The sequence below is a fragment of the Stegostoma tigrinum genome, chromosome 21, assembly GCF_030684315.1.
Source record: "Stegostoma tigrinum isolate sSteTig4 chromosome 21, sSteTig4.hap1, whole genome shotgun sequence".
In the NCBI taxonomy this organism is placed as follows: domain Eukaryota; kingdom Metazoa; phylum Chordata; class Chondrichthyes; order Orectolobiformes; family Stegostomatidae; genus Stegostoma; species Stegostoma tigrinum.
This window is the reverse complement of record NC_081374.1, coordinates 14,286,460-14,300,912: the sequence shown is the minus strand read 5'-3', so window position 1 is coordinate 14,300,912 and position 14,453 is coordinate 14,286,460. Positions and strand designations below refer to the sequence as shown.

Below are 14,453 nucleotides of genomic sequence, written 5' to 3'. Positions count from 1 at the left end.
AATTTAGATCAGTTAGGTGTCAGCTCTGTGAGTGCACTTTGCCTTGGAATCAGAATGTTATGGATTTGAATCCTAATCCGGAGACTTGAGCACAGGTAGTCCTGATGCCCCAAGTATGGTCCACCGTGAGGTACTGTGCTTTGAATGAGGCTCTGAATCATGGCCCTGCTTGGGCCTTCAGATAGACATACACATTCTCTTGGGTACCCTTTTGAATCAGGGCTTCGGAGTTCTCTCTGGTATCCTGAGAGAGCAGGACAGGCCAATGTTTATCTCTTCATCAACAGTCAAAGAACAGTGCAGCATAGGAACACCAAGACTGTGCTGACACATGATGCCTTTCTAAGCTAAAAATCTTTGGCTTCTACGTGCCCATATCCCCTTATTCCCTGCCATTTCATATATCTGTCAAGGTGCCTCTTAAATGTTACTATTGTATCTGCCTCCAACCCCTCCTCTGGCAGTGGATTCCTGGCACTTACCATCTTCTGTGTAAAAAAACTTGCCTGTCACATTTCCATTAAACTTACCCTTTTTTACCTTAAATCTATGTCTCTTACTGATTAACATTTTTACCCTGGCTAAACAAAATCTCCGACTATCTATGCCTCTTAATTTTGAAAACTTCTATTTGATCGCCCTTCATCCTTCATCATTCAAGTAAAAACAAACCAGGTTTGTCCAATCTCCACTCACAGCTCATACCCTCCAATTGGGCAACACCATGGTAAACTTTTTCTTTGCTCTCTCCAAAGTTTCCATATCGTGGAACGCTCTGCCTGCCAAAGTAGTTACATTAGGGGCATTTAAACAGTCCCTGGATAGGCATATGGATGATGATGGGATAGTGTAGGGGGAGGGGCTTAGATTAGTTCACAGGTCGGTGCAACATCGAGGGCCGAAGGGCCTGTTCTGCACTGTATTGTTCTATGTTCTATCCTTCCTGTGGTGTGGCGACCAGAACCGTGCACAATGTAGTCACTATCACATTGCTGTTTATGGGAGCTTGCTGTGTAGAAAATGACTGCCGCATTTGCTACCTTGTGACAGTAGCTTTTAAAAAAAAGCTGTAAAATCCTTTGTGGTTTTAGAAGTAGTTACACAAATGCAAGCTCTTTTTTTTCTAACTAGCCTCTGCTCAGCTGATGTCTACCAACTGGTTGGAGCAGAGTGGAGGTGGGTCTGAAGCTTTAGTTAAACGTAATGTCCCTGAGCTAGTGAAGGAAATGGAAAAAGAAATTAGGAGCTGGAGTAGGCCTATGAACTAGATGGCCTGCTGAATCTGTCAGTAAGATCCAGTGGGTACTTCTCTCTTGGCTACACCTTTCAGCGTTGTCTCAGATCCATTGATCCCCTTCATCACAAAGTATGTACCAATGTCCAACCAGAATATGGTCAACAACTGAGCATCCACAGCTCTCTGGGACATACGAAGCTAAAGGATGCTGAACATTTTGGTGAAGAATCCTGAGGAATGTTTGCCTCACCTGGTTGCAATGCAGTGGTCCTAGTTATGTGGTGGTCAGTTAACTCAGTTGGCTTGAGGGCTGGTTTGCAATGCAGAGTGATGCCAACAACATGAGTTCGATTCCTGCACCAGATATCATTGAAGGACTCTCCTTCTCAACCTCTCCCCTTGCCTGTGTCATGGTGACCCAGAGGTTAAAATACCACCAGTCTTCAGTCTCTGATGAATGAACAGCCCCGTCGTCTGGTAAGTCCATTGTAACTTTCCCTTTTAGTTACTCCACTGTGAGCCCTGACAGAAAATTCCACCTGTTTAGATCTTGAGAGAGTGGGGCCAGACTTTGATGAGACTTGTTCACACATGGTGGTGACCACTTTGGGGAGGGGGAGGGAAGCTGAGCCACAGAGGAGAGCTTGGCCTGATTCTCACAACTTTTAACAAAAGTGAAAATTTGGAAGGACGGGTGGCCAATCCACTCTTTGTGAACCATGTCTGTTTGGGAATGGAGCCTGATGTTATTTTGTTCTCTTCCCTTCCTCCCTCTTTCTTCTAAGCACCATTGCCAGAAAAAACATTCTTGTAAGAATGGAGGACAGAACAAGGAAGGCAGTCGGCATCCTAGTAGAGATCTTAAATCTCACAGTGCCTCAGCAACTGGCTGCAAAGTTAGTAAGGTAAGTCATTCAAAAAGGATTTTGCATTATGTAAGTGAATTGTTATTTCTTGGAATTATACAAACTAAATTATGTATATTGCCATATCAGAACAGTTTCTCTTCTTCTATTCTCTCTCTTAATCTTCTCTCTCCTTCAAAGATACATAGTGAGCTCCACAGCCACTTGGTGCATTCTCCAAGTGTGAGGAATAAATGATTTTTAAAATTAATCTGTGGTGTGTAGGTGTTGCTGGCTAGGCCAGCATTAATTACCTATTTCTCGTTTGGTGGCAAGCCTTCTCCTTGAACAGCTGCAGTCTGTGTGTTGTAGGTACTCCCACAGTGTGATTGGAAAGGATTTCCTGGATTTCAGTGGAGGGTTATCTTTGAGGGTAAAGAAAAGGTCAACAAAGGAGCATTAGCCAGTGAATTGGGAACACTGTGTTTCGACTTGGATTTCTGATTTGTGCTTCAGTTCAGCGAGGATGCACTCATATAGTTAGCCCCACGCTGATAGCTGGCCGGGACCTTGCTTTTGCAACATGCGACCCTCACTGAAAGCACCAGATTGTCGGCCAGCCTGGGTCTGCAATACCCAACGTTGTTTAATCCTTTGAGAAGTAAATGAATTAAACGAATCGCACCTTTGAAAGTCAAGGGAGAGTAGCAGACCACAGGACTGTGTGCACTGCTTGACGTATTCTTGCGAGTACTGGATTCAGATATTCTCGAGTGCTCGCTGGAGAAACAGAACCATATTGCCTCATGCTGCTAGATATTAGAACCCACTTTTTTCTCTCCATCTCCCTCTCCCATGTGCCCTTGTGCTCTCTCTGCTTCTCTCCACACAAAAGTAGATGTGCTTATGGCCAGTAGACTTCATGTGGATTTAATAATAATAACCACAGTGTAGCTTCCTCCACTGATTCTCCATCTGCTGCACCTATGTCTCATATCAGTCTGGCAGATTGTTTCCCATTATTGCACTTTATGAGAATATGGGATAATCAAATGTAATGTCTTTAATTTTGCAGGCTAGTAAGGACGTCTCCAAATCAGATGCCACAACAGAAAAAGACCGACCCAAGAACGAGACCCATAAAGACCCTCGGTCTGCTTTAATTTTGGCAAAAAGAGACAAATTGATGAAGGTATGTATGTATAATCTTCTATTCTGTTTTGCTGCCTCCTAGCCTCCCAAACCCATTGTAGAACAGTGTCACTTGGAAATGAGCTTGAGTTAGTGGAACAATGGAGATGTGATCACTAAGAAATCACCTGCCCAGAGAGAATAAATGATCTTTTTTAAAATTAACTCACAGGATCTGTGGCTCCTTGAACATGGCTGCAGTTAGGTACACCCACTGTGCGGTTAGGAACAGAGTTCCTGGTGTTCTTGTCCTCGTGACAGTGGAGCGAAATACATCTTATTGATGTGAAACGCTAAATTTGTTTTTGCCCTCAGATGCTGAACAGGCACTTGTTGAACTTTTACAGCGCTTTTGATTCTTGCACCAAGGAATCCTTCATCCATCTAGAAAACCCCGTGGCTGAACATCTCAGTGACCAGCTGAAATCCCTCCCGGATCTCACTATTCACCCTCCTTAGCAGCCTGTTTGTTAGAAATTTCCTGGCATTGCTCCTAGGTTTACCTTTTCCAGTGTGAAAACAGGTCCATTCCCTGTGCTTAAGTTAAAGTGGTGGCCCATATTCACTGTTCTATGCCATGGAATGTCATGTAGACCTTGAGATGGTTCATTTGCAATGTCTTCATAATTGCCCATTCAATATTGCCCAATCATTAAATGATGATCTGTTCCAAGGTTGAAAAGCATGTCACTTGGAGGAGAACATATGGCTGATAGTGTTCCCATACATCTGCTGCCTTTGGTCTTCTGGGTGTGTGGGTTTGGAAGGTGCTGTGAGAAGAGCCTTGGCAGGTTGCGGCAGTGCATGTTGGAAATGGGAAGTGAGATTGAACTAGCATTGCTCCTAGCTTTACCTTTTCCAGTGTGAAAACAAGCCCATTCCCTATGTTTAAGTTAAGGTGGTGGCCCATATTCACTATTCTATGCCATGGAATGTCATGTCGACCTTGAGATGGTTCATTTGCAACAACTTCATTATTGCTCTTCTCACATTAAGATTCAATGCCACTGTGTGCCCATGGCGGAGAGCATCAACATTGAAGGTGATAAATGGAACGGCTGGTCAGGCAGACTGCTTTGACCTGGGTCACGTCCTTGCGTGTTGTTGGACCTGAATTTGTCCAGTAAATTGAAAACTCTTCCACCACACTCGTGACTTGTGCTTTACAGGTGGAGAGATAATATGGGGAACAAGGTCAATGTGTGTGGGAGCACCCAGAAAGATTTGTTTGTCATGTCTGTTGTTACGAACCATGTTTCGCTTACTCTTACCTCTCTTTTGATGAGTGGCCATATGACGTGGATTTAAACTGACCGACTAGCCTTTCACAGATGTCTGCGGAGTTTGTGTCTAGACCAAGTAAATAATGACTTTTGCTCATATCATTAAGAACAGTTTGTGAAATTGGCTTGAGCCATTTCAATCCTGGATTCAGGTCCATTGAATGCAAGAACTGCTGTAGCGCTGAGATGGTTTGACAGTGGTGTTACTTCAAGTATAAAAATTTCTCCCCAGATATAAATTATAAAGGCCTAATTGTATTGTTTCTGTGTGATTGCCCACTTAATTGTACAAGAGGATAAAACACAGAAGGATGAGAGACACTGGACTTAGTGTTACATTGTATGATACTGAACTACACTAGCAGTCTCCACTGAACTCAAAGAATGGTTCAAAGCCAAAATTCTACAGATGCTGCAAACCTGAAATAGGACAGAAAATATGCTGGAAAAACACAGCAGGCAAAGCAACATCTGTGGGATAATCTGAGTTAAACAACCCAATTCAATGACCTTGCATTGAAACTGTTCCTATTGATGCGAAACGCTAAATTTGTTTCTGTCCTCAGCTGACGAACTTTTCCAGCACTTTTGATTCTTGTACCAAGGAATCCTTTATTCATCTAGAAAACGTTGTGGCTGAACATCTCTGCGACCAGTTGAAATCCCTCCCGGATCTGACTATTCCATCCTCCTTAGCAGCCTGTTTGTTAGAAATTTCCTGGCATTGCTCCTAGCTTTACCTTTTCCAGTGTGAAAACAAGCCCATTCCCTATGTTTAAGTTAAGGTGGTGGCCCATATTCACTATTCTATGCCATGGAATGTCATGTCGACCTTGAGATGGTTCATTTGCAACAACTTCATTATTGCTCTTCTCACATTAAGATTTACTGGTTGAAATAATGCTGGTGTTGTGGCCGGAAGTGAATCAACAAAAGGACCTGTTTGCTGGTTTGCCCTCCACAGATCTGATGTATCCCACCCTCTTAGGAAATCCCAATCAGGAAATTTCAGATCACACTATACTGTGTTTGCAAAAATCATTTGGAACATCCAAGAATAAGAAATAGTTAGGACTCTATTTTCAATGTTACAAATTTAGGATTTGCTGACCAAATATGTTCACTTCTCCCAGAGTAGTCTGGAATCAGGAGCAATAATTACCATCGCCTCCCTCAGGGACCTCTGTGGCCCATTTCTGTTTACCCTTTGGTGGGATATGGCTGTCTCAGGCAAGGCCAGAATTTGTTGCCCACTGTTGAACCAATTGGCTTATTGGGCCATTTCAGCGAGCAGTCATGTGTCAACCATATTGTTATGTGTCTGGAGTCACGTATAGGCCAGACAGGGTAAAGGCAGGATATTTCCTTCGCTGAAAGACCTTAGTAAACCAGATGGGTTTTTATGACAGTTGATGATGGTTTGATTGGTCACCTTTATCGATACTAGCTTTCAATTTGAGTACTACTACCTGTGAAGGTGGAATGAGGACACATGGTTCCAGAGAATTGAGTGGGTCACTGGATGACCAGCCCAGTGACATTGCTAGCACTTCACAGAGTTCATGTTGTCACCTTCCTATTATTTGCCCTGCTGAGATAAGAAAACACGGCAAGCAATTTTTTTGTAATAATGCAGCTTAACCAGTATTAACACAGGATTCTGGACCTGCTCATTGCTTGACTTTGTGTTCCTTTTTGCTGTAGACATACAGATTGGACTGTGAGGCCTTTGCCATTGTGGCAAAACAACTGGTCAACCAAGATCCTACGATCGAGAAGCAGGTCCAGTTAGCACTCAGGAAGAGTCTGCGGCTGATCGGTGAACGCTGCCTGGGAGAACTGAAGAAAAGTATTGCAAAGTACGATGCTGCAAATGCAGCGAAGAATTCAAGCTGAGTTTGTTCCTTTAAAGCCACAATTTGACATGGGCACCTTGTACCTTTCGCTGGATTTCTCCGTGCACTTTCCGCTGCCAAAATTTATTTTTCTTCCTTTTCATCCTGAAATTCTGGGTGAGGGAGGGAAGAGAGATTTGGTCATATAACACCTCCAGTGGCATGTGGCTATCTCTCAGAAGGGCAGGGGTCACTGACTGCAGGCAGTCTGAGCCACAGGGGAAGATACGTGCAATTGACAGGTTAATGTAAGTCTGTATTACATCATTGAATTTCTGCTCCCGTTGGATCTACAGTTTGACAATTTCGTTGCCCTCTAGTATTCTATACCCCATCCCCCTCCTCCTGAAGGCTGTGTGGCTGTTCCTCGGAAGTCATCATGACAGAGCCTGATTCTGCCCTTGCCCAACATCGCCACAAATTCCCAACAAGTAAATGCTGCAGACGGTTTTCTCTTGCTAATTTCTTTTTGCTGTCATGTGTGGCCAGTTAATTTCAACACGCGCTCATTTTGAATGTTTTTGCGGTGGGCGGGTCACGCATGACCCTCCTCGTGTACGGGACAATTTGTGAATGACTATGTGGGGGAAACCTGTGCCCACGCTTGCCCTGGAAGGACTGTTGTCCACAAACCTTTCTTTTGCTCATCCTAGCGCCAGGACACGACCGTCATTTTGCAGCGCGTCCGTTCCCGTCCCGCCTACAAAGCGACTTCACAGCCACCAGGGCTCAAAGCTGCGAGCATCTTGTTCCATATGACTGTGGAATTCATTATATTCATAATTTAATTACGCTGGTGAGGCATTTTGTACGTTTTAAATGCAACCATTTAACTAGGCTGTTGGGCACCTGTAAATGGCAAATCATAGCAGAGGCAGGAGGTAGATCTCCTTGGCTGTCAATTTGATTGCATTGTGATGAAAAGAAATAGATATTGTGATGATCGATGCCTCAGTTGTCTTTCTTTTATAAAAGGCAACACTTCTGTTGTTCAGTTTGTACATTTAAAAAAAAATTGCCAAGACAACTGGCACATAGTTAGGATCCAAATGACAGGACAGATTGCCTGTGATCCATGGACAAGTGTAGACCAAAGATCAAAAAATGATTCCTGCCCATGTTTACTTTGAAATGTTCGCATTTTCCAGTGAGTCATTGGGCAGAAAGAAAGGTTTTAAACACTTTGCTGCTATTATTGTTGTTGCAAAAGAATAAAGCTATGTTTTTGAAAAATATGCGCCTGTTGAATTCTCATCAAGCTATTGATCTACGATCTGCTTCACCCCCATCCAACTTTTCTCCCCCTGCTTTTGTTCCAGTGGACCACAGACCATCTGTTTGGCCCTCCCTTTGGCTTATAATACGTTATTCAGCCATCACAAATGAATGTCTTTCCGACTCCAACCACACAGAGAATGTTTTTCTTTGGAAAATATTTACCACAATAATAACTGTGATGCAAAACTGTGGAGAGTCTAATTGTTCTCAACTGGCCCAAAAATGTGCAGCATTGACACCACAATGAGACAGAAATTTCATCCGACTCGCCTATACTGATTTATGCTTCAGTTTAACGCCGCGATTTCTGAGCAATGTGTTGTCACCAGCTGCGTTGCCATTATTGTCATTTTTTCATTTGTCTTTCTGCCCCACCCCCACCTCGTTACCACTTCTCCTCCAAATGAGTTGTTCTCCCCACTTCCTGAGGCACCCATTTTGATCTCAATTGGTGTGTGACCCCAAGGCTGCCCCTGGGGTACCATGAATAGGGCAAGTTTTCCTTCTAAGCCTTTTTATACCCCTCTCAGGATTGCTGCAGAAACCTGACTACTCAGGCACAGTTTAGTGAAGACAAAAGAAAATAAGTTGGATCAGAGCCCAAACTAACCTGGCTCCTTTGCAGCAATCTTTTTACAACCATTTTATTGTCATTCTGACATCAGATTACAACAAATTCTTACAGTTTCTTCTGTAAATAAGTGTGTGTGACACTTGAAATATTAAAACATTTTCTGTTCAGCTTATACGTGCAGCTAGGGAGCATAAATAACATCCACAGTCTTTAAATGTGCATATGCTGTTTAGAAAGTGTATATAAAATGATTTTTATAAGTAAATCTGTGAAGTATGATATTTTTATTTACAGAATTTTCAGCAATGTCATCTTTAGGGTCATTGCAGATCCAGTAGTGATGGTTTGTTAGTCAAATTGATTAGGGATGAAATGGGCAAATGGCTCAGAGGCTGCACACATTACACCCCATTCCTCCAATCATTTGGCAGGAGCAGGCCTCCATGCCCACTGGGGAGTTGAGCTCACAAATTTAAACCAGCTTAGTGTGTTTTAAATGTTGCAGCTTCTGGAATGACGAGTTGACCTAGAGAATGGTAACGTTTGGATAAAATCAGAATTGATGAACAGAAACTCCTGAATACACTTGGCATTGATGAAGAGAGTTTGCTGGCCTTTCATTGACGTGAAGTTTTAACTTTATCATCTTTCCCCATCTGTTTCTTGGTATTTCAGGTTTCCAGCATCTGCAGGGTTTTGCTTCAAGTAATACATGAACACGCTGATACATCACCTTGGCAGGCAATGCTGGCAAGCTACTGGACTGTTGCGGGCATCACAAATGACCCTGGTGTCTTTGCCCGAAGAATAACAGTAGGGTTGATTACATAGGGAATGTGACCTTAACTGAGTTTTAATGGAACGGATGTAGATGGAGAATACTGACTTGTACAGCCCGATTGAAAATGACTTGGTAATTAAATCAAAAGTGTTGATTAACGGGATTGAAGAACCAATGGTGCAGTTGGTGAAATTAGCGTACAGAGCAGGAAGTCCCAAATGCAATTCCTGCTGCACTGATTTAGCTGTTTCCAGTTGGGATGGTAGTACAATAGTATCACTATTGCTGGCACCAGGGTGCAGTGAATCAGCCAACATTCCATTTCTGTGCTTTGTGTTTAGTGCTGCACTGTCTCTATGTAACTCTCATAATCTCCTGGTGACAGAGCAGTGTGCTACAGTTATTGTCCAGACTTACACACTGACTGGCTAAGCATGGTACCAGGGCACAGCTATTGGCAATGAGAAACTAGTCCAGCAATGGAACTGCACCCAGCGTACATGGGGGAGAAATTGTCATCAAAACAAGGCTTTTGTAAGTCACCAGGAAAAACAATCCGTTAAAACCCATCTTTGATTCTGGAATATCTAATTCAGTGCCAGGTGTAAATACTCATTCGGAATGGCGTTGAAGAGGCTGCCTAGGAAACGGTGCAGTTTTTGTTCTTGTGCTCTCTCTTCCTGTGTGATTTGGCACTCTGTGCCATCATGATGTCAGGCGCGGCATTCGATTGACAAGGCTCCTGCCGCAAACGGCAAGCACTGCTCGTTTTGGGTTGTGGGATTGGTTGTCCTAGAAAATAGCCCTCCTGTTCGGAATCAGAGGACGAGGAGGAGCATGTTGAGCAGCAGCCATCGTCATCTTCACAGCATAGGCCAAGGAAGTGATTCAAAGTGATGTTCTGAAGGCCACTATTGCTTTCCCTATAAATGGCTTGTTGGTTATGGGAGCGCTTAGCTTGGGGCTTCTGGCATGTGGCTGTATGTACAAGCTGGTTGTAATGCTCCAAGAAAGTATTGTTATTCTTACTCTCCAGAGACCTCTCGGTGATCGTGTGAAGAGCCTCATCTGAGCATGATCTCTGAACTCTTCTGGAGTGATGGCGGTGGCTACGGTAGTTGCCTTTATGCCTGTAAACCTTCCTTCGAGTTTGCTCGCTCATGGGTGTCTGGTGACACCTGGATCTTCCCTTGGGCTTTGAAAAAGCGGTATCACAAAATGTGATTTGCTGGGGTCTAATTTGGGCTGCAGTCCTCCTCACTGGAGACAGGGACTCTTGCTTCCACTTTGACATTTGTGCGGTGCCCTCTGGTTGCTTGGAGTTCAAGGAATGGAGGAACTCTATGCTTCTTTTATGAGGGAAAGATTTAAGGATTCCAAACTTGCTCTGCATTTCAAATCCCTTTTCTGCCTCATGGTTGTATTCTTGGTCAGGCCTGAGTGGTTTTTGCAGCTTGCCTTCATTGGAAGTCCCTTGGGGAAGAAATTAAAGTCATTAGGTCATTTTAAAAAAATGTCTCCTTCCATTTCATTCTACGGATTACTAAGAGAAAGCAGTAAATTAGTTCACCATTTAATGAAAGGTGGTGGAGTAGTGGCAATGTCATTGGACTAGTAGCCCAGAACAATGGGTTAATGTTCTGGGAACATGGGTTCAAGTCCCATGGCAGATGATAAAATTTGAATGCAGTAAATATCTAGAATTAAAAGCTGGTCTATTGGTGATCATGTCATTGATTGTCACACAAGCCTGTCTGGTTCTCTGATGCCCTTTGGGGAAGGAAATGGACTATCCTTATCTGGGCTGGCACACTTACAACTCTAAACCAGAGCTAAGTAGTTAACTCTTAAGTGCTTTCTGGGCTGTCAGGGATGAGTAATAAATGTACCACATCTAATGAGTGAATATTTAAATAAAAAGGTTTTCTGAAGTTGAGCCAAAGGCAAGGCAAGAAATACATCTCTCTGGGCTCTTTTTATGCAATGCACTAAGAGTTAAGAGTTATCTTGGGAGGATAAGGAACATTGTAATAAGAAACAAGGAAATGGTTAATACACTCACTCATCTCAAACTTTCGAAAGAATAGGATTTCAACATGTAGAATTATTTGCAAACTGTGCCTTTTGAAACTTGCTAACTACATGAATTTTAGCTAAACTCAACAGTAAAGTTTCAACAAAAGATCTAAATCCATTGGAGATGGTTCAAAAGAGATTTGCTGAATTGGTGCCTGGAATTAATGGGATGTCTTATGATTTCAACTTACTGTTGTCACATGTACCAAGATCCAGTGAAAAGTATTGATCTGTGTGTTGTACACGCAGATCGGACCATGCAAAGTTCATCTCGGTAGCAGAACAGAGTGCAGAGTATTGTGTTACAGCAGCAGAGAAGGTGCAGAGAGATATCAGAATTAACATTTGAGAGGTCCATGCAGAAGTCTGATAACAGCGGGGAGGAAGCTGTTCTTGAAGCACTTCATTAGTGTATTCTCATGTGTTCATGATTAGTTTCTTGAGGTGTTGGGAAAATGGACAGACTGGATTTTTTTCTCCTAGAATTTAGAAGAGTAAGGGGGGACTTGGTAGATGTTTACAAGATCCTGAATAATCCTGACAAGGTGGATTTGGAAAGCATGCTCACTTATGTAGGTGAGTCCATAACTAGGGGTCACTGTTTTAAAACTAGGAGTCATCCTTCTAGGACAGAGATGTTCTGTCAGAGGGTTGTGTTACTTTCAAACTCTCTGTCTCAGAAGACAATGGTGGTAGAGTCATTGAATATTTTAAAAGCAGAGGAAAATAGTCTTCTTCAGCTGGGGAATTGAAGGTAATCAGGTTGAGATTGGATCATGGAATTGAGAACACAAACAGGTCATCCTTGACCTTACTGAGTGGTGGGGCAGGCTTGATGGGCATAATGGTCGACTGCTTCTAATTCATATATTCAGTAAGCCACGATTGACACTGTTATTTGGCTATTACAAAAGAAAAAGGTGAGTTATGAACATTTGAGGACTGTATGTACAAACTCTGACGTGGTTCATTCCACACTGAGGGGAACTCTGTTGCAGGTAGAGCAGAATTTAGCATGAAGTTGGCCAGCACCAAAATATGTGGTTTATCCTATGATTGAAGATTTGTCCTTCACCACTTGAGGATTAATGTAGAGGGGACTTTAAACAATTGATTGAACATTGACGTAAACATTTTTAAATTTTTCTGTTCTTTGCTCTAAAGCAGGCTTTTTCCAATGGGTATCCAAGGTCCGTGACATTTTTTATTCATTCACGAGATAAGGGCATCGCTGCCTAGGCCAGGTTTTATTGCCTGTCCCTAATTGCCCAGAGGACAGTTAAGAATCAACCACATTGCTATGGGTCTGGAGTCACATGTACACCAGACCAGGTAAGAGCAGCAGTTTCCTTCCTTAAAGAACATCAATGAATGTGTTAGGATCTGGCCCACCATGATGGCATGGGCCCTTGGAAATGGTATGTGAATCCACCATGATTGTCTATGGACCCTCTGAGATGGTCTGTGGGCCCTTGGAGATTATAAATAGGCCCACTGAGATGGTATACGTACCCTCGGAGATGGTATATATGCTGTGGAAATGGTATATGAGTCCACTAAAATGGTATATGCGCCCTCTGTGATAGCATGCGGGTGCTCCTTGATGATATATGGGGCCTCTGAGATGGTATATGAAGACACCTCTATGGTATATGGGCCCTCTGTGATGGTACATGGGCCCATAGTACTATATTCATGGTACACAGGAAGGAATTGACATTTGCTGTAAATCCAATAACAAACTCCTTCTCTCCCATGTTGGCTGTTGTTTTGATCAATGTTAGCTCATGAACCGCAAATAATAACGAGAAATGGCCCGTGATTGGAAGAACAGTGACCAGTGTGAAGGTGCATGATTGATCTTTCATTTTGACTGGGTCCATTCTGTCTCCATCAGTGGATGTTCTCCCCTTCTGTCTCTTTCTGCCTCCCTCTCATGCAGACACCACCCCTTAAAGGAGCACAAGGTGGTGGCAAGAGCTGGAGAAACCATGAGGAAAATCACTGGCAGCCACAGAGCCTGTCATTGAAGGTGAAACATTAAACAGCATACAGCGAGATGTCCTCACACATTCCTGACCACCTGACATTGGTAAGTTGTTCAAATCTCACAGGCCTGAGTTGGAGGGACTGACTTTGTGTGGAAAGGACTGAGTCTTAAGGGTCCCGAGAAAGAGTGAGTCCAAATGGGTCTACGAAGGAGGTCAGAAGTGAGAGGGAGCGTGTGACCCTGAGACTTAGCTGGAGATTTGTGCTCACCTTCTTCCACCACTTCCTCTTCTGACCCGTAAATAAATAGATATCCACAAAGCCAGTTGAGACAGGCTGAAAGGCAGCCTGCTTCTGACACACGCTTTCATCTGGATTCTGCTGAGACCATCTTGGAATTTGCACCAAGAAGAATAAAAGCAAGGTCAGCGTTCATTAAACCCAAAGCCATGGCTCATCCTGGGCCCCAGCCTACTTCTGAGCCCACTCCCTCTACAGCATTTATGCGGAAAGGCATACAAAGTTTGAAAAGTTGGCTTCATTTATATTCATTAAAATGTCAATTGTTTTTATATATTTTTTATTTCTTGTATAATGTTGTGCTGGAATTTGTCAGTTGAAATTTGGCTATGGGTCCCTTGACCAAGGACAAATATTTAAACGTAGCTTTCCCATCACATAGAAAGTTGGGATGCCCTTACCCTGTGTGTTGTAGCTCAACAGCTAGAACTCTTGCCTCTGCATTTCTGGATTCGAGTCCCATTCCATGGCTTCAGCACAAAGATCAAGATTCCAGCACAATGTCATGGAACTACTGTCCTGTTGAACATACTGAGTTCTTTGTCCAAGGTCTCATCTTGCTCAGGTGGATGTAGGAGATCACATGGCTCTAACTCAGAGAGACAGAGGGAGCTATCCCCAGTGTCCTAGCCAATATTTATCCCCTTCATCAATGCCACAAAAGGACACATATCATGATGGAATGATCACATGGTTCTTTTTGGGAGCTTGCTCGTGCACATGGGTGGCACACTGTCTCTGTGGTTATCGCTGCTGACTCACAGTGCCCGGAACCCAGGTTAGACTCCAGTCTTGGGTAACTGTGTGGAGTTGCATATTCTCTGCGTCTCCATGGGTTTCCTCCGGGTTCTCTGGTTTCCTCCCACAGCCCAAAGATGTGCAGGCTAGGTGGACTGGCCACGCTCAATTGCCCTGTAATGTCCAGGTATTTGCAAACTAGATGGATTAGTAATGGGAAACGTTGAGTTATAGGAATAGGTTAGGGGACTGGGATGCTCTTTAGA

General features: G+C 43.3%; 2 protein-coding genes across 7 annotated transcripts in view; one reads left to right on the top strand and one right to left on the bottom strand.

Moving 5' to 3' along the window:
* Nucleotides 1-7,684, top strand: part of LOC125462834 (daf-12-interacting protein 1-like) — a 79,938-nt gene extending 72,254 nt beyond the window's left edge. For all 4 annotated transcript variants that reach the window (XM_048553259.1, XM_048553258.1, XM_048553260.1 and 1 more), the window contains 3 exons: nt 2,023-2,142; nt 3,158-3,274; nt 6,261-7,684. In XM_048553259.1, the coding sequence (XP_048409216.1) occupies nt 2,023-2,142; nt 3,158-3,274; nt 6,261-6,452 (429 nt within the window). In that variant the 3' untranslated portion in view covers nt 6,453-7,684. The remainder of the gene's footprint in view (nt 1-2,022; nt 2,143-3,157; nt 3,275-6,260) is intronic.
* Nucleotides 7,685-8,359: 675 nt separating this feature from the next.
* LOC125462833 (prickle-like protein 1) overlaps nt 8,360-14,453 on the bottom strand; it is a 169,352-nt gene continuing 163,258 nt past the window's right edge. For all 3 annotated transcript variants that reach the window (XM_048553256.2, XM_048553255.2, XM_048553254.2), the window contains one exon: nt 8,360-10,557. In XM_048553256.2, the coding sequence (XP_048409213.1) occupies nt 9,725-10,557 (833 nt within the window). In that variant the 3' untranslated portion in view covers nt 8,360-9,724. The remainder of the gene's footprint in view (nt 10,558-14,453) is intronic.